The sequence below is a fragment of the Mauremys reevesii genome, linkage group 7 (genome assembly GCF_016161935.1).
Source record: "Mauremys reevesii isolate NIE-2019 linkage group 7, ASM1616193v1, whole genome shotgun sequence".
In the NCBI taxonomy this organism is placed as follows: Eukaryota; Metazoa; Chordata; order Testudines; family Geoemydidae; genus Mauremys; species Mauremys reevesii.
Window position 1 is genome coordinate 28,563,113 of NC_052629.1, and position 23,041 is coordinate 28,586,153.

Below are 23,041 nucleotides of genomic sequence, written 5' to 3' on the forward strand. Positions count from 1 at the left end.
GTCTGCAAACCACCTTGCCAAAAAGAAGAAGATAAGATCACAGCCTTTGCTGTGCGGTTTCACATACACTTTGAGCAAGAGGAGGACTATGCTGCAGTTGATCAGAATCTGCTCAAGTCTTTCTCCAGTCAAGTCTGTGCATATGTATTTCTCCTATCACTTTAGTAACTAGTGATTGCCTTCCATTATCCTTCCATCCCACTTTATCTGCTGCACACTTTTGGCAAACTACTATGACTGAGGGAATGAGAGGAGGACTACTAGAGGTCCATGCATCAATGGTCATGGCAGTTAGACTGTCCAACTACAAACTTGAAGAGAGACGACCTCCAAGCATGAGAAGATAGTTTAGATTTATGGTTATTCAGTCATTGAGCTTTATGTGGAAACTGACCATAGGACATGTCTATTTTGGGCCCATAAAAAGCCTGACAAAATTTGCATCTTTAGGGGTAGATAATGGGTCTGTTATCCACAGCACCTCTTGTCCACTGTGAGGCAGAGTCACTGTCTCTTTCTTCCTCTGTATTTCATATTTCTTCCTCTCTTTATCTCAGTTCCCTTTGTTCCTGTCCCCTTATGTCTCAGAATCACCGTCAAGTTTCCTCTCTCAAGCCCTTTACCCCTTTCTGGCTGCTCCACCTTGTCCTGCAGCTCAATTGCTTTCCCCACTTTTCTGTTTGCCTCCTGCACCTCTTCTACTCAACCTGTCAGTGGCCAACTTTCCCAGGTTTTTGGGATTCCACAGTGAAGGAAGGGAAGCACTGATTCTCTCCCTTACTCAGCCAACCCCCAGCACACTCACTTCCTGAAGAGTGACTGCGCTGGAGAAGGGAAAGAGGAAGTCTCTGGGCCTGATGCTTGCTTCCTGCCTACCTAGCAGCCAGCAAGAGAGTATGCATGAGGAGTCGTCATGGTCCAAGGAAATGGGCTGATGGACCATACCCAAATATATGAAAATACAATAAACCTCTAATGTTGGATGTACACATGTGCGTGTATGCATATTTATTTAAAAAGTTATATCAATATTAGCTTAATTGAAGTATATTAATATTTGCCAACATGTCATCATAATGTTCAAGTTATTTTTGTTAAAATAAGTTTAACCTATTCTTATGAGTAACTCTTATTTATGTTTGCATAAGACAATCATCAATGTATGTCTGATGATATTGGTGAAAATTAGGACTGGAGAATAGCAACTGAAATATTTAAAAAAAAATCAAACCTATACTTGCAATATCTGCGGTGGCAGGGAGAAAAAAATTGCCAATATATTACTCTTTCTTCTTAAATCTTCTCTTTTTTAGATTAAGAATTTAATTATAGGGATTAAGTAAACCTGGACTACTTGCACTACCTATATTTCATTTAAGAGGATTTTAGCTCAGCTTTAAAAATGCAGCTCCCTTCTCATCTTTCTCATGTGTTTAGTTCTAATGATGTCACAAGATGAGAAAATATGACATGTCTTCATTATGAAAACTCAGCCCCGGTAGAACAAGTTGACGTAAAGAACAAAAGTTGATTTAAGAACAATAGAGTAGTTGATTTTTATGATACATGATCTTTGTGGTAGAAGCAACGGGGGAATACACTATGAATGGTTTATTTTAAAACATTACAAATCCCTCAGTATACAGTGCAATTTAACCACAAATGACATTAAGTTAAATAACTTAATAACTTGCTGTTTTTTTCATATTGGATTAAACATAAGCAATACCAGTTCATACTCATTTTTAAAAGTCTGGTTTTCACATTATTTTCATATTTATTTGTAGGTAGATCTAGGTTTTGTCACATTATTGCTATGTGCATATACATAAATCATCGATACAAATGAACTGTGGGTATCCATTAACGGTATCTTTGACAGTATGAATATAGGAGTAAATGTGAATATTGGAGTATTCAGTTCTTGCTTACGTGCATTTGTAGATTGAGCTGTTGCAGAATCTTTGAGCTGGCTAGGCTTTTTTTATTAGCTGCAGTAATAATCACAGTATGATTATCCTGGCCCAGGTTTATATTTATAACTTCAACAAGTGACTACCTAAATATGCTCTTCTGGCTGAAATGAGGGATGAATAGTAGAAATGCTGTGAGGCATTCACTCCTCCTTCAGTCTCCTCCAGTAAGGTCTGAATATTACTGTTGTTTGCCTGATAGCTTTGCTCTTTATTGCATAATGATAACAGTTTTTGCATCAAGTCAATAGGAAAAATTCAAATGTTCACAAATGTAGAAGTTACTGGAACTCCTTATATGTAAGTGGTCATGATCTCCTTCTTAATGGAACTGGGGGAAGTTATGTGAAGCGAGCTTTCACTCAACACGTGACTGAGGAATATAAGGGAGACAGAGCATTAATGGCCCACCAGCATTAAAGCTAAGCAACATTAATACACAACACCTTATTGAAACAGTGAATGTAAAGGTCCGCCTACATAGTTAGCAAAAGATACAAAAAGTTGAAATCTGGCCCCATTGAAGTCAATGGCAAAACTCTTGTTGACTTCAACTGGACCAGGATTTCACTTGGTATGTATTGTATTTGCAATAAAATAGAAAGCCATAGCTAGGGTGACTCATACTGGTGCTGACATATCTACACTGTGGTAGTATCAGAAGCAGTGCATCCATTGTAGATGGTTGGTTTTCGCCAGTCTGAGGGCAGGCCTAAACTATAGCCTAACTCAATGTAACTTACGTCACTCAAGGGTGTGAAAGCTCCCCCTTCTCCCAAGCAATGCAAATTTTATGCTGTCCATAGCAGTACTATGTTGGCGGGAGACACTCGCCTGCTGACATAGCTTCCGCTTCTTTTGGAGTTGGAGTAATTATGCCGACAGGAGAGTGCTCTACCATCGGCGTAGTGCGTCTTCACCAGATGCACTACAATGGCGCAGCTGCACCAATCTAGTGCTGTAATATAGACTTGCCCTGAGAAAAACATCACTAATATTATTGAATGCCAGCCATCCACTATGCGTTTCATACTGTTTAAAAGATGAACACCAGGAGTCTTCAAGAATTTACAGCAGATACTTCCTATGCCTGTCTTTCTAATTACCCCCAAAATGCCCTTCAGCTTCCGAATCCTGGAGAGCCTCAGAAAATCTCATAGTAAAGACTGAATTGAGAGCAGTGTCACTGCCTCAAGTACTGTGCCAGTAGCAGATGAGGTTACTAATGCTAGTAAAATATTCTTTATCTCTACAACGTCTGATCCCCTGGATAGTTGGTATCTGGATAGTTGCCAAGTACAAAATGAAGCACCTGTCTGCCAAATATGTGTGTGTGCCAATGCACTGTGCTGATCTATCTACACAATATACCAAATGTCAGTTGCTTTGCTTTCCGTAGGTGGGAAGGAAGAATATTTTGAGTGTAAAGGGGCACAGCACAATGAATAACAAACCAATAGGTCGATCTAATTGTTTCACTCACTTTAAAATGTTCTGTTGACTATGCATTTTCCATAGGCTGCCAAAGTTGTTTGGGCAATATTTTTTTTTAGCCACATATGTTTTCCCCCAATCTTAACCAACTTTTTTCATTGCAAAATCTCCCCATTGATTTCCAAACTGTGAACTTGTTAATATTTTTCATTTTTGCTATTTAAAATGCGTGCATTTTGAGTTAAGCCAAATAAAGATTAGGATAAGCCTTAGTATGTTATCTTTTTTTTTTCTTCTGTTCATATATAAGAAAAGTATTCTAGATAAAGTGATAATTAATTGCTCCTCCTATATATCTCCAGAGATCTGAAGAATAACTTGATTAGCACTATTGAGCCTGGAGCCTTCCATGGACTTTCAGAACTGAAGCGCTTGTAAGTATTAATTCCAATTGAATTACCCTGCAAATTGTGTTCATATCGACATTTCTGTCCTTGGGGAACTTGAGTATGCCACCAAGCAATAATAACAGAAGGACTTCAGGAAAAGGACATAAAACCATATACTGTACTTGGATTCTTTTAATCTTTTTTTCTTCTACATTTTCTGCTCTATTTTGGGGCTTGTTTTAGAGTATTTAAAAATATCTTTTTGTCTTCTAGCAAATAAACACCTTATTAAATGTCTAAATAAATAAGTCTGTAGTTGATACTTTTTTAAAAAATGTGTAACTAATGACTTAACTAGTATATTGAAAAAAAAATTCTGCATACTAACTTCTTTTGTTATGAGATCCACTTTTACTCATAGGCGCAATAGGTCAGATTTATAAAACACTTTCCTTGGAAGGAAGATTCTGCATGCTGAAGAAGTTAAGTTCACCAATTTCTTGTCTATTAAGTCCACTCTACTCTGTCTTTTGTTTTTTGTAGTTTAATCTATTTGGTCGTACTGTACACCATATCCTTCTGAATACTGGTGATCATGTGATAACTGTATTTTTTAAGTCCGGTTTTAAAATATTACTTCTCTATTAATTTGATACAAAATAATGGGATCAAATTTCAAATAGTACTTTTTGGCATATACCTTTATATTCTTAACTCATTAATTCCCTAACAACATTTTCAATTAACATTCTTTTGGCTTTAGTAAAGGACTTTGATATCTGCTAATTTTACAATGTCTTGTAAATAGCAGTGTTAATAAACATCAAAAATGGTGAATGCAGTTATGTTTATAAGTAAAGCCCTATACTGCGTAAATTCTTCATTTAGAGCTTGTGGATGGCAATTTTATGAAAAATAGATGATATATAATCATACACATTTGCTGTTTAGTTATTATCTCTATATTTGAATTTTTTCTGTATTGCACACACAGATAATTACATTGTAGTGCAATGATGAGAATGAATGTTAATTACTGATGCGGCCATATAATCTAATAACACAACCCTGACCTCTTGTGGGAAGAATGGGTAACCTGTAAAAACCATGATTTAATCTTTGAGTCACGGGAAAGAAACATTTTGAGGAAGTAAAAGGTTGACAGCAAAAGAGAAGTCAAAGAAGGCAAAAGGTATTAGGAGATGGGACAGCTAGCAAAAAGACTGCTCAGCAGGAGCTCTAGTCACCCACGGAAATCCTGAGATATACCACGCCAGACTTTAAAAAGATGTAGTCTGTGTTTGGTACTGATATGTTCCACGCTTATTCACTAGGAGAATGTTCTTGGGTAGTAGAAGATCACTACACAATATCAACCAGAGCTATCTCTAAATAAAAAACTTTACTGAAGTCTGAATGCTGTAATTACTTTGACTGTACTTGCATTCATTTACTATTGTTTCACGTATGTCCCATGAGTAATACAGCAAGCAGCTGAAGCTAGTGTAACATAGGCCACTGAAGGAGACATAGTTATAGTGTCTGAGCTGGGTAAATTGCAGGCTGTCAGGGTCCTATAAAAATTAACAATTTCTCCTGTGTATAACCCTTTCTGAGAACTGATTGTATTGTGAGAACAGTATTTACAATGGCAAACTGCATTATCATATGGGTTAACACAAAATGATGATGGATACATAAAAAATGAAATTTTGGGAAGCACAAAAATGTGGGACTGATTTCTTTAACAGAGGAGTATTTGTTTTCTGTAAGATCAATTTCATGAGTCAACATTTCTGATGTAAATATTTTACAACTAAAAATGAACACCAGATTTTTGTAACATGCAGCAAATTGGGCCTAAAATAATAAGGATCAGTTGAGAGGTATGTGCAGCAAGCTGGTGCGAGCTGTCACTTCTCTTTGCTAATGTTTCATTAGGAAAAATGGTTTACAATGAACAGATTTCAGTTACTGCCAGCATATGCAACATATTGTGAAAATAGCATTTGTTATTTTAGAGGCTGAGAAGAGGATACATGGGCTGTAGCTTGTTAGAAATAGCCTGTTACTGCACATCTCTTCTTGAGAACTACATGAATAGGATGACAAGATAGTTTTTAGTTTTGTGATTTTTTTTCTCTTTTGGCTGAAATCTACTTTGTTGCAGTTTTGCCACATACTGTGATCCATATTCTAAAATCCCTGCTTAGTCTTTGCTCAGGCAAAATTCCTATTGATTTCAGATACAGTTTTACCATGTAACAATCTTAGGATTTGGCTGGGTTTTTTTTGTTTGTTTGGTTTTTTTAAATTAAACTACAGACTTCCTGGACAATCCAGTGACACTGACATATTAGAAAAAGTACTGATATATTTCTGTTTTATGCTTGTGTTCATTATGGGGTAATGATCCTTTTGGTAGGAAAAAATATAAATTAACATTTTTAATATTGCTGCACAAACTACTCTTTTTCTGGACTAGTCCAGCTAATATAATTGAGACATGTATAAGAAAAATGTATGCTATATTTAAAAATTACTTAAAAATGTTTAGCTACACAATAATATTTTCATGTCTAGTAAAAAGACAGTAATATTTGGTTATCCAAAACTTTAATTTTTTTAAGTATTACATGAAACACAGTGAGATTTAAAAGATGCCCTGTTCCTTCAATATTTTTTAGTGGGAGGGGGAGGTTCTCCAAAATTCTGAGGATTTAGTTACAAGATGGCAACTTCATTCCTCAAATTATTACTCTTGCTTTCTTATTTAGGACATGCGTGTTGACAGATGCAGAGGATAATAGGAGAAAACAGGGTGGCAGAGAAAGGTGGCACAATATGTGAAGCAATAGCAATCTGTTTCCCAAACAGAGTAGATTTAATGTTGTAAAAGGTTATCTGTTCATTTGAAAGATAATTAGATCATTGAGTTATCACAAAAAACATAGTTGAAGAAATTTAAGTTAAAATTACAAACCAAACATTTGAAAATAAGGAAATTAGGTTATAGTTGAGAATACACATACAGTAGAAAATCTGGAATTATGCAGCAAAGGCTTCCTTACTAGCAGCTGTCATTTTGTAAAGGTGGGAGAGCCCTGGTAGCTGCCTCTTGAAATTGTACGCTCTCACAGTTATGAATTACATAGAATGTAATCTTGCATACACTCTTTATGCCTCATGTTATCACTCTGGTGTGTTGGGTTGTACCAATCTTTGGGTACTGTTGAGAGAGTCTCACACACCTGCTACAGCCCATCCCATCTGTACCTTTAGGAACAGACACTGCTATGACAGACTGTGTTTGGGGAGAGGTTTTTTTTAGCGGGGGGAGGGAGTTGGGGTTATACCATGATGGTTTTATTTGGAGTCCTTGCTACGAGTGTCTCCTTGAGCAGGAGGCATTCAGGTTAAGTTGAAAACCTAGTGAGGATTAGTGTTTTATGAAGTGGCTCGTATACTCTTGTGGGAGGGCCAAACACCCCTTACGTGGTGCTCTAGAGACATAACAGCTGCCCTGTTTGTTACTTTGGTCAGATTAGTATTATTTGTAGAGTTTAGACGGTTAAACTGCAAGCAATGTAGCCAGAAACTTTGCTGAATTATGTTATTTTGCTTGAACAAGAAAAGTTGATTTTATCCCCTTTCCTTCACCTGGGCCTTCTGTGAATTTTCTGTCCTAGCTGCTCATATCCTGCCCCTACTGCATCTATCTTTTGTATGTTTGTCAGAAGCACACTGGAATATAAGGAAAAGGAGATGAAGAAAACCAATGACACAAAACGCAGAAGAAATACCCCATTGGTGCCACTCACTCTGCTTCCCTAACAGCCCCCACCCTGGTTTTATAAGCTACAATACAAATTGGTTTTATGACCACTATTAATTAGTGCTTTAAGCTTTCTATTATGGCTATCAGTCAGCTATATAGAAGTTAGCTTTGAAATTAGAGTATAAATGGGCATCATAATGAAAGCTTACTCAAGGCTAATATATTTTTTTCTTTTTTTCTTTTCCATTTTAGAACTCTTAATACAGACCTCCAATAAGACATTTATGGTTTATGTGTTAATATCACATGGGAGATGGGTGTTCAGTTTTGCAGTCCTAATCTGTTTTCTCCTTGAGACCCAAGGTCTCAACACAAACTCCTGGATATAAACATCCCTGAATTTTGGGGATGTTTGCAATCTAGATCCAAAATTTATGGTTTGGGCCAGTCTCTCTAAATTTTGGTCTGCAGACACTAGGCATTCTGCAGAGGCAGCAACACACTGTTTTCATTTCTCAAGAGTTACATTTCTGGTGAGTTAAAAAGTGGTATTGATGGCTTCAAAACTCTCATCCAGTCTTCCTCAGTTGGAAGAATGTTGGCAACAGGGTGGATAAAAATCAATGATTTAAAAAGAAAAATTAAAAAATAGGATTTTTTTTATTTAAATTGGAGTATTTTGATAAAATGCTTTTTGAGGAAAAATCCTATCTAAAAGTAGTTTTAATTAAGATACATTGTAGCTCAAAGATATCTGATCATGGAATAGGGATTCTAAATTCTATAGTATGAGACAATATATTCATGTAATGTTTAAGAAAAGTTTTGTAAATGAGTTCCAATAGTTCATGGATTGGGGACCCAATTTTATGGAGTTCCAGGGGGCTTCTGTATAGATTATTTAGGTTAATCTTTCTATCTACCTAATGGGACTCAGTGCTCAGTCTAGAAGATCCCATCAGAGATGCTTAGTTTTGCAGTTCTCAAACTGTGGATCTGTGTCTCCAGAGATAACATGCTTGTTAACAGCAAAAATGTTTTTAAATCAATAAATAATATATAGAGATGAGAGATAACAGACCTCAACCCTATTACTCCTCTGCAAATTTGTGCACACAGAGTCCATCCCTTACCTCTCTAAAAGTGCAAAGTTTCAAAAAGTTCAATGAATAGAAGGTTGTTGGAGGCTCAATAGCTCTGGACAAGAAAAAGAAGTCTGGAGATAAATGTGAGAAGGGAGGGATAGGCAGTAGAAACAAAAGTGAAACTGTTTGAGTAGCATATTCCAGAAGTCTTGAGGCCTTTCTGAATGTAGCCTTCATTGATTTGAGATCTACCATACCATTCTCTCATTAGAGGGGAAAACCTATAATGGCAGCAGGCTGTAAAAGAGACACAGTTTGGGAATATTTTAATGAAGTTCCTCTACCTGTGGGTAAGACAGGCATGCGTGCAAAATGCAAACAGTGCAACAAAGAAACACAAGGCCTGGTTGTCCGAATAAAACAACATCATGAGAAGTGTTCCTTCTGAGGAAGCTGTGTTGAAGATGATGAAAGGAATGTGTCTGAACATGCAGAATCTTCAGTAAACTTTTTCATTTCATACTTCTTTCTTAAGGACTGCCTGTCTTTCTTCTGGATATTCTTGAATTCTCATGATTGAACAAAAAATATAGCTGTTACTCTATGGTACTATCATTTTAGATGCAGTTGTGATAAAAAATAAACAGCTGAAATAGGCACATTTTACAGTTTCACCTTTAAAGTAGTACTGAGTGTCAGTGAATGCAATGAGTAATACTAAATGAGCAGTATGGTAATAATAATAATTAAATAACTGCATTGACTTATTTTGTTTAGGAGAATCCATCCTCAGCATACAGGATTCTGAAGACTATTCACCTTTGAAATCACCATCATTTTCTATAGTTTCAGAGTTATCTGCCACTGATAGTGTTTCAGTCACATCATGTATGTCATATAGCCACAGTAGAATCATAGAATATCAGGGTTGGAAGGGACCTCAGGAGGAGATTTAGTCCAACCCCCTGCTCAAAGCAGGACCAATCCCCAGACAGATTTTTACCCTAGTTCTCTAAATGGCCCCCTCTAGGATTGAACTCACAACCCTGGGTTTAGCAAGCCAATGCTCAAACCACTGAGCTATCCCCCCTTCCCCCAAAATAGGTATATCTCCAATTATTTATTTATCTCCTAGAACTGGAAGGGATGCTGAAAGGTCATTGAGTCCAGCCCCCTGCCTTCACTAGCAGGACCAAGTACTGATTTTTGCCCCAGATCCCTAAGTGGCCCCCTCAAGGATTGAACTCACAACCCTGTGTTTAGCAGGCCAATGCTCAAACCACTGAGCTATCCCTCTCCTCTCACCTGCTGCAAAAAGAAAAAAAAACTCCATCATCCAGACACAACCGGCAAATTACAAAAAGAGGTAATAGATGAAAAAAATTGCCGGTTTGCTTATGTAACAAGCTCTCCTTTCCATATGATTGAGAACCCACACTTCATTAAAATGGTTCAGTCATTAAGACCAGGATACAGTCCACCCAACAGAGCAGATGTTGCAGGGAAATTGCTGGATAAAGTGCAAGAAAGAGAAATTGAGCAATGTGCAAAAGGTCTACAGGGTAAAATTGTTAACCTGAGTCTTGATGGGTGGAGCAATGTCCACAATGATCCTGTTGTATGTGCTTGTATGAAAAAGGGAAGAAGGGAATGTCTTCCTTACCGAAACAATTGATACATCAGGAAATGCGCGCACACACAGCAGAATATTTACGAGAAGTAGCAGTAAAAGCTATAACAAACTGAATAAAAATTCAAATGTCTAGTATGCATCTTGGTCACAGACAATGCTGCAAATGTATCCAAGATTAAAAGAAATTATTTAGAAGAGGGTGAAGAGTCCCAACATATGGTCGCAGTGCTTATTTGGTGCACCTCCTAGCCAAAAACTTCAGTGTTCCAGAAATAAAGGCTAATGTTGTTGAAATGCCTGTTGAATTGGAGATAGTTCATCTCCCAGTGACTTCATAAATACCTGCTTCAATTACTTTTGGTAAATGAAATAACCAAACAATCATTCATTTTCTGATATAGCTGTAAAACTAATCTGAAAAGTTTTCAAAATAAAAGTGTATAGTATGTACCTTCTAAAAATGAAACCTACATCTATCTCTGAGTTGTGAAGAATATGTATTAAGGTTATAACAACCAACAAGAATGCACTTTTATGTAGAAATCCATGATTAAATCACATCTTCCTGTCTAGTTATTCAAATCATGATTTAAATCAATTTGATTTAAATCAAATCCATCCTGGTTGGCAATGATTTGAGGCCTTGAGCGTGGAGCAACTTAATAAGGGGAAAAATTGATGATACTTAGGGTTCAGTCCAGGCTGCAGAAACTATTGTATGCAGCAAATCATAAAATACATGTTATTTTCTCATTATTAAATACATTTTGCTAAAAATTATTGCTACGAGATGAAGACTGATTTTACTTTGTTTGAGGCCTCTAGAGACATGACACTCGTTTACAAAGCAATTAAGGAAAAATTCAATCCAATATGTTACAGGAAGGTTTAACTGTTAAGAGTGATACATAACTATGTTCATATAATCAAAATAAACAAGCTATAAAATCAGTTAAATTCAAATACGTTACATTACAAAATATATATATATATATTCTTTCATTTATAGTATTTTTAATTCCTTAACATCAAAACTAACAAGGCTGTTTGTGGCTATGTAGGTGTATACACCAGTAGTACACAACTAATGTGTTTGATTTTGTGTGTGTGTGTGTTTCAGGGATCTTTCCAATAATAGAATTGGATGTCTGACCCCAGAAATATTTGTGGGCCTTAACAATCTTCACAAATTGTGAGTACAATACCATTTTGTAATAATCATTTTTAAAAAGCCTTTAGCACATTACAACTAGGAGAACGAGACATTGTATGTCACTCATGTTGACTGAACTATCTGCAAAGGATTTTAAAATAAGGCATGTCTGTACATTTTAAACTAGAGAAATCTAAGTTTTTTCGGTGGATTTCCCCTGGACACTTAATGACAAACAGAGAATGGGATCCTGTCACTCAAGTCTGCTAGGACAAGAGTGAAGCCGAAGAACATAATAGTAAACCAGCCATTATCTGATTTGTTTGGTATGTTATGTATGGAAAACATTGGGGCATGCAGAATGAGGGAAAGCCTGCAGATTTATTTTTAAAGCGTCTAAACTCATTTTAAATGCAAAAATAAACCTTTACTCTTTCTCCTTATGCATTATGGTGAAGTCTTCAATTACACGATTATATAATTTGTACTACAAGACCCCTGCCTCCCTTCAATACTAAAAGCTAAAGGCATTCTCTGTGTTTAAGTCCCACAACACTGGATTGGGATGTGGAATAAATGGATTTTTTCTTAGTTCTGTCACAGATTTGGGGCAAGATTAAAGTTTACGTGGACAACCTTAATTTTGGCACTTCCTACATTTGAATAGAGCTTATCAAAAAAATAAGACTTTTTTCATTAAAAATTTCGAAAAAAATCAAAATCATTTTCAAAAGGATCCCCTTTTTTGGTGAAAATTTGGTTTTGAAACATGGGAGTAGATCTATTTTTTTCCCTCCTTTCTTTCCTTTCTCCTCACTTTCCCCCCCCTATTCAAGCCCTATTCTGCTTTTGAGGGCTTAACTTTGCTTACCATTCTTCTACTATAGTTTCTATATATAATTATGGTATAAGCCAAGTTACCTATCAAGACTATATTCTACAAAGAATGCAAATGAAAGTTTAATTTTCATACCAAGAAGAGGCAGAAGATAAAATGTCTTTCATTTTGCATAGCTTGAAAACTCAGCTCAGATCAAACTTACTAATGATAATCCCAAATGTTGGTATTCATAATGGTAAAAAAAAAAATCACCTGTTTATATTTGGTACAGATTGCATAATATTTTATAATCTTAAATGTGCAATAACATATTACAGTGAAAACTCAAAATGGTAGTTGAGAAAAAGTAGTCCATAGACTATCAAATTAGGGGAGATTTAGAAAGCCAGGGTACTTCAAATTGGGTTGTTTGTGGAAACATTAACTTAGGCAGCTCAATTTTATGAAAGCAGTCAGCATCCTATCTGCCATTAATTTAACTTGCATAATTGCTTCATTGTACATGTGGATCATTCAGTCCTGAATTTCTTGGCATTTGTATGTAATGATATGTTAGTGCAACAAGGATGTTGAAACTCAGAACAAGTGGTGCATTTAATGAAGAATCACTTCTTATAAAAGCTATTGATTTAGTAGTAGAACTGAAGCATTCTGAAGTTGAAAGGAGTGTGTCATTGCATCTAACAGATGGTAAAAGTTTATCCATGTGCAGAAGGAACCTTTGGAAGTTTGCTGTCTTGATCAGCCAATAGGAAATAAGTAGTTTATTCTCAAGTTTTAGTGCTTATGTGAGAATATGTAGTATATTCTGAACATAAAACTATATATTACACTTGTATAGTACCTGTCAAACAAACAGAACCAAAGTTCTTAAATTCTACAAATGGATCCACCAATTAGCACTTTGATTTCAGTAAGCTTGAGAATATGATCCATGGGCCTAATTCAAGTAAACACGTTTATAGGATATATAGAATTCTCCTCACTCACCAAGAAAAGGAAGCCACCTTTTGAGGTAGCATGTGGCAGTTTCTAGCAATATACAGCAATATTGTATAAGTGAGGAATGTTGGATCTATTTGAAACTATCAAGGCTATTTACATAAGTAGAATGAAGTTGGAATTTAGCCAGGAGCACTGGGGTTAATACCCTACTCTTGTGGAAAGTGTCAGGGTATTTTTTAATTATCACAAATGGTCAGGACCTTAGTTTTATCTCTTGTCCAAAAGGTGGTAACAATGCACTGCCTCCTAATTCCATGCTAGTGCCATATTTTGAATCTGGATAGCAGCACCTTGGGGTTTTCTTGGTGGTTCATGAACAAATACTTCCCAGACTCTCACTTGTTTAGCACCTGTTTGAAATACAGAAAATTGTCTGGTAATAATGCATTTGCCATTGATATAATTGGAAGCATGTTTACTAGTCAACTGAGGAGCATGAGACAGCTAAATTGTAGAAGAGTTGTGTAGAAACATTTATTTAGCATAACCGTAGTGCTGATATACACATTTTTGAAAGCACTGAAGCAGTAAAAATGAGCCAGTGATGCGAAGGTGACAAGTTCTTAAATTAGTAACTGGCACTGATAAAGCAATCAAGCGTGGTCCAGGTAACTGAAGCAGCAAAGTGGAAATCACATACATGCTCTTTGAATGCTGCAACTACTTATTGTAGAAACTCTTCTAAGCTCTCTTACTACCTTAGCATGACAAAGTATAAGCCATCATTTGTAGGCCATATTATTAGAACCAGTAGAGAGAGCCATAAGTCTACTGGAAAGAGCAAGGCAGATATATCTCTAGTTATCTTCTGCTAACTAGAGAGATTAGGTTTCTTACACTGTTTAAAAGCATAAATATCAGGTGAAACAAAGGAAATTGGAATATATTTCATTTAGATTAACATAATGCAAGGTCTTTTAAGAGTTGTTACTCTTTTATTTAATTTGCAGGAAGTTTGATTAATAAATTCATCGATAACTGCCATGTTTAAGTTCATTTGGGTTTCAAGTGCAACCACTGAATCCACATAAAAACATAAACCCCTTGATGAGGGAAGATTTTGCCCAAAGCTTGTGCCAAAAAAAGGTCTCAGACCTTGCAATAAATAGGAGTTGAACTTTTGGTTAGTATTGAAATCCAAAGTTTTCACACTGTTCCAGGAATTTATCACTCTCTGTCAATGATTTGTGATTATTTTCCTTGAGATTAATCCAAGTTTTACACTTACTTGGAGCTGATGAATTTGCCAAAATGGAATAGTACCAAAATGATCCTAGAGCATATATACATGTTATATGACAGGTATAACTGACTGCAATCCAGGTGGTTCAAAAGATGCTTTGTTATGACTCGCTAATCTATTGGCTTGGCTTTCCTGGCTTGTATATTATCCTTTGGCCATGCTTCTATTTGGTGAGCTTTTTATATTCTAAACATGATTGTAAGTGACATAATTGAATGTAACAAGTCTTTCATATCTCCTTTTGGCCTTCTCAAGGGTCATGTTTCAATGCTATGTTCCAGGAACCAGGTATGCAAATGGATTTCTGGTGTTGAATGGGGCTCTTAATAATTTAAACACCTGTTCTACTCTGAACTAAGTATCAGGAGCAGCAGAAGATTATGGCTTTCACTTTAATGATACATCAGAGTCTATTTTGATGAGCCTGGATAAATTAGCACCTCAGACTATAAAATGTTCCAGCCTGAAACATGCTTTGACAAACAGTTACTCCTGAATCTGTCTTTTAAAAGTATGAAACACACCTTGCTGCTTACTTGCAATTATTTGATTAAAGTACATCTGATTTATATTTCATCCTGACTCTGAATCATCATCAGTAGTTATCTTTATGATAATATCATATAATAAATTCTCTTGTGACTTTGTTAATGTCATTGAAGCAGCTAATCACTTTGTACACTGTAGAGATAAAGTACAAAACAAGTAACATGTAGGGAATCTAATTGACATTCCTGCAGGGGTATCAAGAAACTATCCACTGGAACCTGCCCCAGCCTACACCTCTTCTCTCATTTTTATTCCCCCCTCCAACCCCCAACTTCTTCCCACATTTAATTGGTCTCTCCTTGCCTCTCCCTTTATCTACTCATCGTTTTCATCTTTATACTTTCTTCAGTGCTGTTCTTATGCCTATTCAAATGCCCCGTGTGTCCTCCCTATTTTCACTTAAATCCCTCCTCAAACTTCACTTCTGTGATACCCACAAACAGTCATCCCATCAGTCAAATGCTGGGATCACTCCCTCATTTGAAAGAAGGGGGGGGGGGAACTAGAAAAGGGAAGGAAAAAGATTATAAATTATCATTATTCTGTGTGTGTGTGTGTTTTACATCTTTTGAAGTGTTAGTTGTGCAGCTTTAGCATTGATTAAAACTCTGAAGAGAATATTCTCATCCTTCATTGTTACAGCAAATAAGAAAAACAGAAAACTCTTGATGGCAGATGATTCAGAAATATTTAGGTTACCACAGTGTAGGTCAAATCCTGATCAGTCCATTTCACCCTGAGAAACCCTGAGGACCTCAGCAAGGTGTTTAAGCATGTGCCTAAAAGTAAACACTGGTCTCACTGACTTTAGAGTTACGTATCGGCGGGTAGTGATCGATTTTTCAGGGATCGATATATCGCGTCTCATCTAGACGCGATATATCGATCCCCGAACGCGCTCCTATCGATTCCGGAACTCCACCACCGCGAACGGCGGTGGCGGAGTCGACATGGAGAGCCCCGGACATCGATCCCGCGCCGTGAGGACGGGTAAGTGATCGATATAAGATACTTCAACTTCAGCTACGTTATTCACGTAGCTGAAGTTGCGTATCTTATATCGATTTTCCCCCTTAGTGTAGACCAGCCCTATGATGCTGAGTGCCCTCAACTCCCACTGATATCAGCAAACAAAAAGTATATTTAATTAGAGTTAAAATTCCACAGAGCTCCAAATTCCATAGCTCCATCCATGCTATGTTACGCTAAAAGCATAGACATAAGAATTTATGGGGAAAGTCTAGTGCATTCCTTTACATCTCCATATTTCCTACAGTCAGTAATGCACTGCAACACCCCATCAGGCTTTTACTTCCATCTCTAGCAGATCCCTAAAAGCAATACATACTGCAGCTTCATCAGACTTGGAGGGTGAAACAAAACCTTATCAGTGACTTCATCTGCTTTCATATCAAGTATCAAAAGATCAGCAAATCTGACTCACGTGTTCCATGCACTTGGGAAGTTCTTTTGCCTTAACATTGCTGAGGTCACTGTTGAGGGTTTGCTTTAGAGTGCAAATAAGATATCAATTTATTTTTTCTGTATAAATTCATTTTTCATCAAAGCATGATAAAATGCATATAGTATTCCGTTTATATTCTGTTTTGGTTTTTGCCATTTTGATGAGATTATTACTAAATAAAGATGTAAAGTTCTTGTTTAATCTGAGCTCTGTAATAGAGCCTTAAATAGGGTGCAGTTCCTGCTACGCTATGATAGATGTGTATGCAAGGTACAAAGTATTTCACAAAATTGGACCAAAATGTCTAATAGGATGGAAATGGGTTTTAGCATCTCCTATCTTTACAACATCTATCTTCATGGCTTCATACATTATCATCCAAGCTGCATATTTTGTCATTGGACTTCATGCACAGTACAGTTTTTTCTCGAATGAACACCCTAAAAGTAATATTATCTTTCAAAAATAAGTTATTTTCTTAAAAGAACTCCATAAACTTTTTTTGACCCATGATACTTCCTCATCTTTCAGGCAGGAACTCATCTGGGCACACGTCCCTGTATATAATGCAGTCCCTGCAAAGATTTTTATCAGATTACAGTATTTACAGTTTGCCAAAGGCTTCATTCGTTAAACAGTACTTTTAAACTTAATGCTTACCTTCAATATAGTTTGAGTTCTTTACTTTGTAGACAGAACAGAAATATAAATCAGTAAAAAATCAATTTTTCTGTCAAAAAGGCTTGAATCTTTATTTTTCAATACAACTTATTTTCTTCTTGGTAACAACACATTTTCTGCTGAACAATCCTCTGAGACATGAAATTTTGCAGCCGTCTTCAATTCAGTCATGTAAATTCAGAAGGTGTCAGGCATTTACTTATTTGCCTAGATAGAAAAAAACATTTGTCAGCAATCCAAAAATATGTGCCTTATCTGAAAGGAAACCTTAATCATAGATGCTACACCAATTTTTATTTAACTGGTATAGCAGTGGAGAATATGACTTGACATTTGGGCATTTGCCATTGATGTTAACATGCATTGAGTGCAACAATATGGTTAGACAATGCAAAAGGACATTGATATATTTGTAGTCATGGAGTTAAAAGCCATTCAGGAATAAATTACCAGAGACAATTAGAGTTATTTAGAACTGAGCTATTCAGACTAGTTCCTTAAAGACAGTAGTAAATTTTCAAAGCAAATACATGGACAAATCCTCTTACCACAGACTTTAAAATAAGCTGTTCTCTTGACTGATCCCATGAAGCTGGATCATTTTGTAGTTTATAGAAAAAGTTTACATTTCCTAGAAGCTTAATATGAAAATATTATTTTCATGAAGGTATAATGTAATTCAGCCTTAGAATATGAAACTAACTTGCCGTATAGTTAGTCTCATTTTACACATAAAACATATTCAGTATGTTCTCTAAACTCTTCTCAATATTAAATTAATCAATTTAGTCTGGATTACCTTGAAGTAACCTTTTTTTAATTAACAGCAGCAAAATTCTGCCATATAACATAACTGGTTTGCATCTTTTATTTGTTATAGTAACTATATATTGTTTCTTTTCTAGGAATTTATCAGGGAATATTTTTTCAAGTCTCATGAACGGACTTTTTTCTGAGCTATTAGCTCTGAAAGCCTTGTAAGTATGGCTTCAATATGTAAAATTCGATTTGGATATCATACAACTCTGTTGTTACCATATATGTGTACAATATTGTAGCAGAGTTATCTAGTTTTTACATGTCAAAAGCGTAGAGGTTTAATAATCAAGGCTAAAACTACTGTTCATATTAACTCCTTCTGTTGATACCATAGACTATATAGTGTTACTTTTTCCCCTAATTTGAGAACTCCTCAGAACCTGAGTGGCAGAACTGCAGTATTAATTTCAGTGGCTTGCTTTTGTCAGTTTCTAATTACTTAATGTACTGCCTTTTGCAATAATTTTCCTTTGTTTTTTATGGTAACAGGAAAAAAAGAGGAAAAACAAACTAATACCAAATAATTTTCATTTGAAAATTTCCAATAATTCATTACTGAATGTATTAAATACACATATTAGAAGGTTTTTTAAATGGGTAAATATTGTTTGTATGGTGTTAGAGACAGAGGGTATATCTACACCTCAATAACAAACCCACAGCACAGGCTCGCAGGGCTTGGGCTGCAGGGTTAAACATCGCAGTGTACACATTCAGGCTTGGGCTGGAGCCTGGGCTCTGAGACCCGCCCCCAGGCCACCATTTTCCCTGGCAGGGCTTCAGAGCTAAGCTCCAGTCTGAGTACAAACATCCACACTGAAAGTTTTAGCCTCGCAGCCCTAGCCCAGTGAGCCTGAATCAGCTGCCCCAGGCTAGCCATAGCCTAGCCATACCATGGGTCTTTCATTGCAATGTAGACATACCCCCTAAGAGGAATTTTTAATATACAAAGTAATAGCTTAGGATCATTTTGTTCAGTATGCTTATACAGGTTTTAGCTTTCAGTGCAAACAATGACGCAAAATTAATCAGTCTAGTGGCCAAACAGTATCACTGTAATTACATGCATATGGGATATGGTGGGCCCAATTCTCATTGAAGTCAAAGGGTGTTGCATTGTACCTAAGAGTAGAATTGGTCGTAGTATCTTGGAATCCATGAGTGAGGAGAATGTATATTATTTGTCAAGTGATGCTTGTCTTTATGTTTAGATGCATCAGTCTAATCTTGTGCTGCATATATTAATTTATTTTGCACAAGTGCATTTTATTCCTTCAGTGTTACTTTTTTTGTTTTCCTAGACATTTCAACACTGATTCGCTCATCTGTGACTGTAATTTAAAATGGGTTTTGCAGTGGGCTAGAAATGCTTCAGTTCGAATAGCAGAAGAAACAGTTTGTGCTTATCCCAGTACTTTACGAGGACTGGCATTTCATAACCTGAAGGAAAACCAGCTGATATGTGGTGAGTTGCACACTAATTTAACATTATAAATTGAAGTGGATTTCCCAGGAAAAGGTGTAAACTGATGAATAGATGCCAAACAGAATGTGCTGATGTCTAGCCTTCTCATGAGTGCAAGAAAACCAAGGTACAGCGCAGAGAAAAGAGCACTAACATTGAAAGAGAATACAACTTTGGAAAAAATACAGTTTCATATAAAATGGAATTTGTAAATCACAGAAACATAACTGTCATGTCCCATATATGAAATAATATTTAATTATGGTATAAAATAAACATCAATCTGTATGGTAGTTCTACATGAAGCAGTGTATTCCAGCAGGGATTAAAACAATATTGTTTTAGGTTGTACTCTTAATAGCATGGCATAAATGTGAAGCCACATTGCTTCATCTCTCACATTTATGAAACTGTACAGTATTCTTTACCACTGTGCACTGGAGAAGAATAGAATTTTTACATTGAGAAGAGTTCAAGTTATGCAAAATTCATTATTTGAAAATGTATAAAGGAAATAGCTCTTTGAAAAAGCTTTCCCACCATAACCAAAGTGATGGGGAAAGCAGGAGCTGAGAGAGAAGAATATGAATGAATAAATAAAAGATATATCAAGCTGAGCCTCTTATAGCAAGGAAGAGACTAAAACAGATGACTCAAAGCGAGTGTGTTATACTTCAGTAAGGGCAAAAAAGTACATCAGAAGTGCTCAGATACCACAGTGATGATCTCAATAGAAAACCCTAACACAGATAGAAGTATCACTTCACAGACCCTTCAATATTAATATGATTTTCATGAGGACTTTCTTGAATTACAATAGGTTGCTGGGATGCATGTTAAATATATTCTAAAAACACAATACAAAGACCAGTGTACTAATTGCATTCTATGTGTACTACTCTGCAGCTGAGAGCTAATACAAACCTGTCCACGTCCCCTGGGTACACACTCGGGGACGGGGACGGGGGGGGCTAATGTGAGCCACTGGCGCTACCTTCATCTACCTTGTTATTTTTAACATGCTAGCTCAAGCAGAGCTGGCATGTGTCTGTCTACTCACACAGGGAAGTAAGCTCCCAGCTGCAGAGTAGACATACCCTTATACTAAAAACTATAAAAGCAAAGAGTAGGCAATGCTAATACCATAGTGGAAGTAGAGAGATGGGACCCAACAATGATCCTAATACAAATTCTGGTTTTAACAATAATTTTCAGGTATTTGGAAGTTGGGAGAGATAGCAAGGGGAGTGAGCACCTTCCTCTGCAGCGAAAGGTGTGATTGTGAATAGGGCTGTCAATTAATCAGTTAGCTGACGCGGTTAATTTAAAAAAAAATAATCACAATGAATTGCAGTTTTAATTGCACTGTTAAACAATAGAATACCAATTGAAATCTATTAAATATTTTGGATGTTTTTCTACATTTTCATATACATTGTATTCTGTGTTGTAATTGAAATCAGTGTATATTGTTTTTTATTATAAATATTTGCACTCTAAAAGTGATAAACAAAAGAAATAGTATTTTTCAATTCACCCACACACAAGTACTGTAGTGCAATCTCTTTATTGTGTAAATGCAACTTAGAAACATCGAATTTTTGTTACATAACTGCATTCAAAAACAAAACAATGTAAAACTTCAGAGCCTACAAGTCCACTCAGTCCTACTCCTTGTTCAGCCAATTGCTAAGACAAACAAGTTTGTTTACATTTACAGGAGATAATGCTGCCCTCTTATTTACAGTGTCAACTAAAAGTGAGAACAGGCATTTGCATGGCACTTTTGTAGCTGGCATTGCAAGGTATTTACATGCCAGATGTGCTAAACATTCATATTCCCCTTCACACTTCAGCCACCATTCCAGAGGACGTGCTTTCATGCTGATGATGCTCGTTAAAAAAATAATGCATTAATTATATTTGTGACTGAACTACTTGGGGGGGGGAGAATTGTATGTCCCCTGCTTTGTTTTTCCCACATTCTGCCATATATTTCATGTTATAGTAGTCTTGGATGATGACCCAGCACATGTTGTTCATTTTAAGAACACTTTCACTGCAGATTTGTCAAAATGCAAAGAAGATGAGATTGTGAGATTTCTAAAGATAGCTACAGAACTCAGCCCAACGTTTAAGAATCTGAAGTACCTTCCAAAATCTGAGAGGCACGAGGTATGGAGCATGCTTTCAGAAGTCTTAAAAGAGCAACACTCCGATGCGGAAACTACAGAATTTGAACAACCCAAAAAGAAAATCAACCTTCTGCTGGTGGCATCTGACTCAGATAATGAAAATGAACATGCATCAGTCTGCACTGCTTTGGATTATTATCCAGCAGAACCCGTCATCAGCATGCACACGTCCCCTGGAATGGTGGTTGAAGCATTAAGGGACATTTGAATCTTTAGTGCATCTGGCACGTAAATATCTTGCGAGGCTGGCTACAACAGTGCCATGAGAACACCTGTTCTAACTTTAAGGTGACGTAAACACGAAGTGGGCAGCATTATCTTCCACAAATGTAAACAAACTTGTTTGTCTTAGCGATTGGCTGAACAAGAAGTAGGACTGAATGAGTGCACTTGCAGGCTCTAAACTTTTACATTGTTTTATTTTTGAATGCTGGTTTTTTTGTACATAATTCTACATTTGTAAGTTGAACTTTCATGATAAAGAGATTGCACTACAGTATTTGTATTAAGTGAACTGAAAAATACTATTTCTTTTGTTTTTTTACAGTGCAAATACTTGTAATAAAAAATAAACATAAAGAGAGCAACTGTACACTTTGTATTCTGTGTTGTAATTGATATGAATATATTTGAAAATGTAGAAAACATCCAAACATATTTAAATAAATGGTATACTATTGTTGTTTAACGGTGTGATTCATCACAATTTTTTTAATTGCACGATTAATCATGATTAATTTTTTTAATCACTTGACAGCCCTACTTGTGAGATGATCTTTAGCCCTAAAGTCATGAGGATAGAATCTTAAATAACGGGTCAGTAGAGAGTGCAGATACCCATCAGGATAAAACTCAAGAAGGAACTGCCTCATAATTCCACACCCTACATTATTAAGTACTTTAAAACTTGCAATACCATTCATGGTCCGTCTGCCACTTTATAGCAATCCAGTATAGAGAATAAAGTGCAGGTGGGAAGAAGTGTCTCCTGGCTATTGAAAATTCTGGAGAAGCCAGAGAAGTCTCAAAGAAGGCTTTGAACTGCTATTTTTAGGCTCTTAGCTAACATGAACTTCCTAGAGTTCGTATTAAATGAGGATATTGATATAATAGACATCACAGAAACTTGGTGGAATGAGGATAATTAATGGGATACAGTAATACCAGGGTACAAAATATATCAGGTCCTGCTGGTGGGGGAGTGGCATTTATACGTGAAAGAAAGCATAGAATCAAATGAAGTAAAAATCGTAAATGAATCAAACTCTACCATAGAATATCTATGGATAAAAATTCCATCCTCTAATAATAAGAATATAGCGGTAGGGATAGA

The 23,041-nt window shown here is 36.2% G+C and overlaps 1 protein-coding gene across 5 annotated transcripts in view; it reads left to right on the forward strand.

Moving 5' to 3' along the window:
- Window positions 1-23,041, forward strand: part of ADGRA1 (adhesion G protein-coupled receptor A1) — a 463,966-nt gene that overhangs the window by 173,646 nt on the left and 267,279 nt on the right. For all 5 annotated transcript variants that reach the window (XM_039481827.1, XM_039481825.1, XM_039481824.1 and 2 more), the window contains 4 exons: window positions 3,770-3,841; window positions 11,413-11,484; window positions 18,135-18,206; window positions 19,350-19,513. In XM_039481827.1, the coding sequence (XP_039337761.1) occupies window positions 18,166-18,206; window positions 19,350-19,513 (205 nt within the window). In that variant the 5' untranslated portion in view covers window positions 3,770-3,841; window positions 11,413-11,484; window positions 18,135-18,165. The remainder of the gene's footprint in view (window positions 1-3,769; window positions 3,842-11,412; window positions 11,485-18,134; window positions 18,207-19,349; window positions 19,514-23,041) is intronic.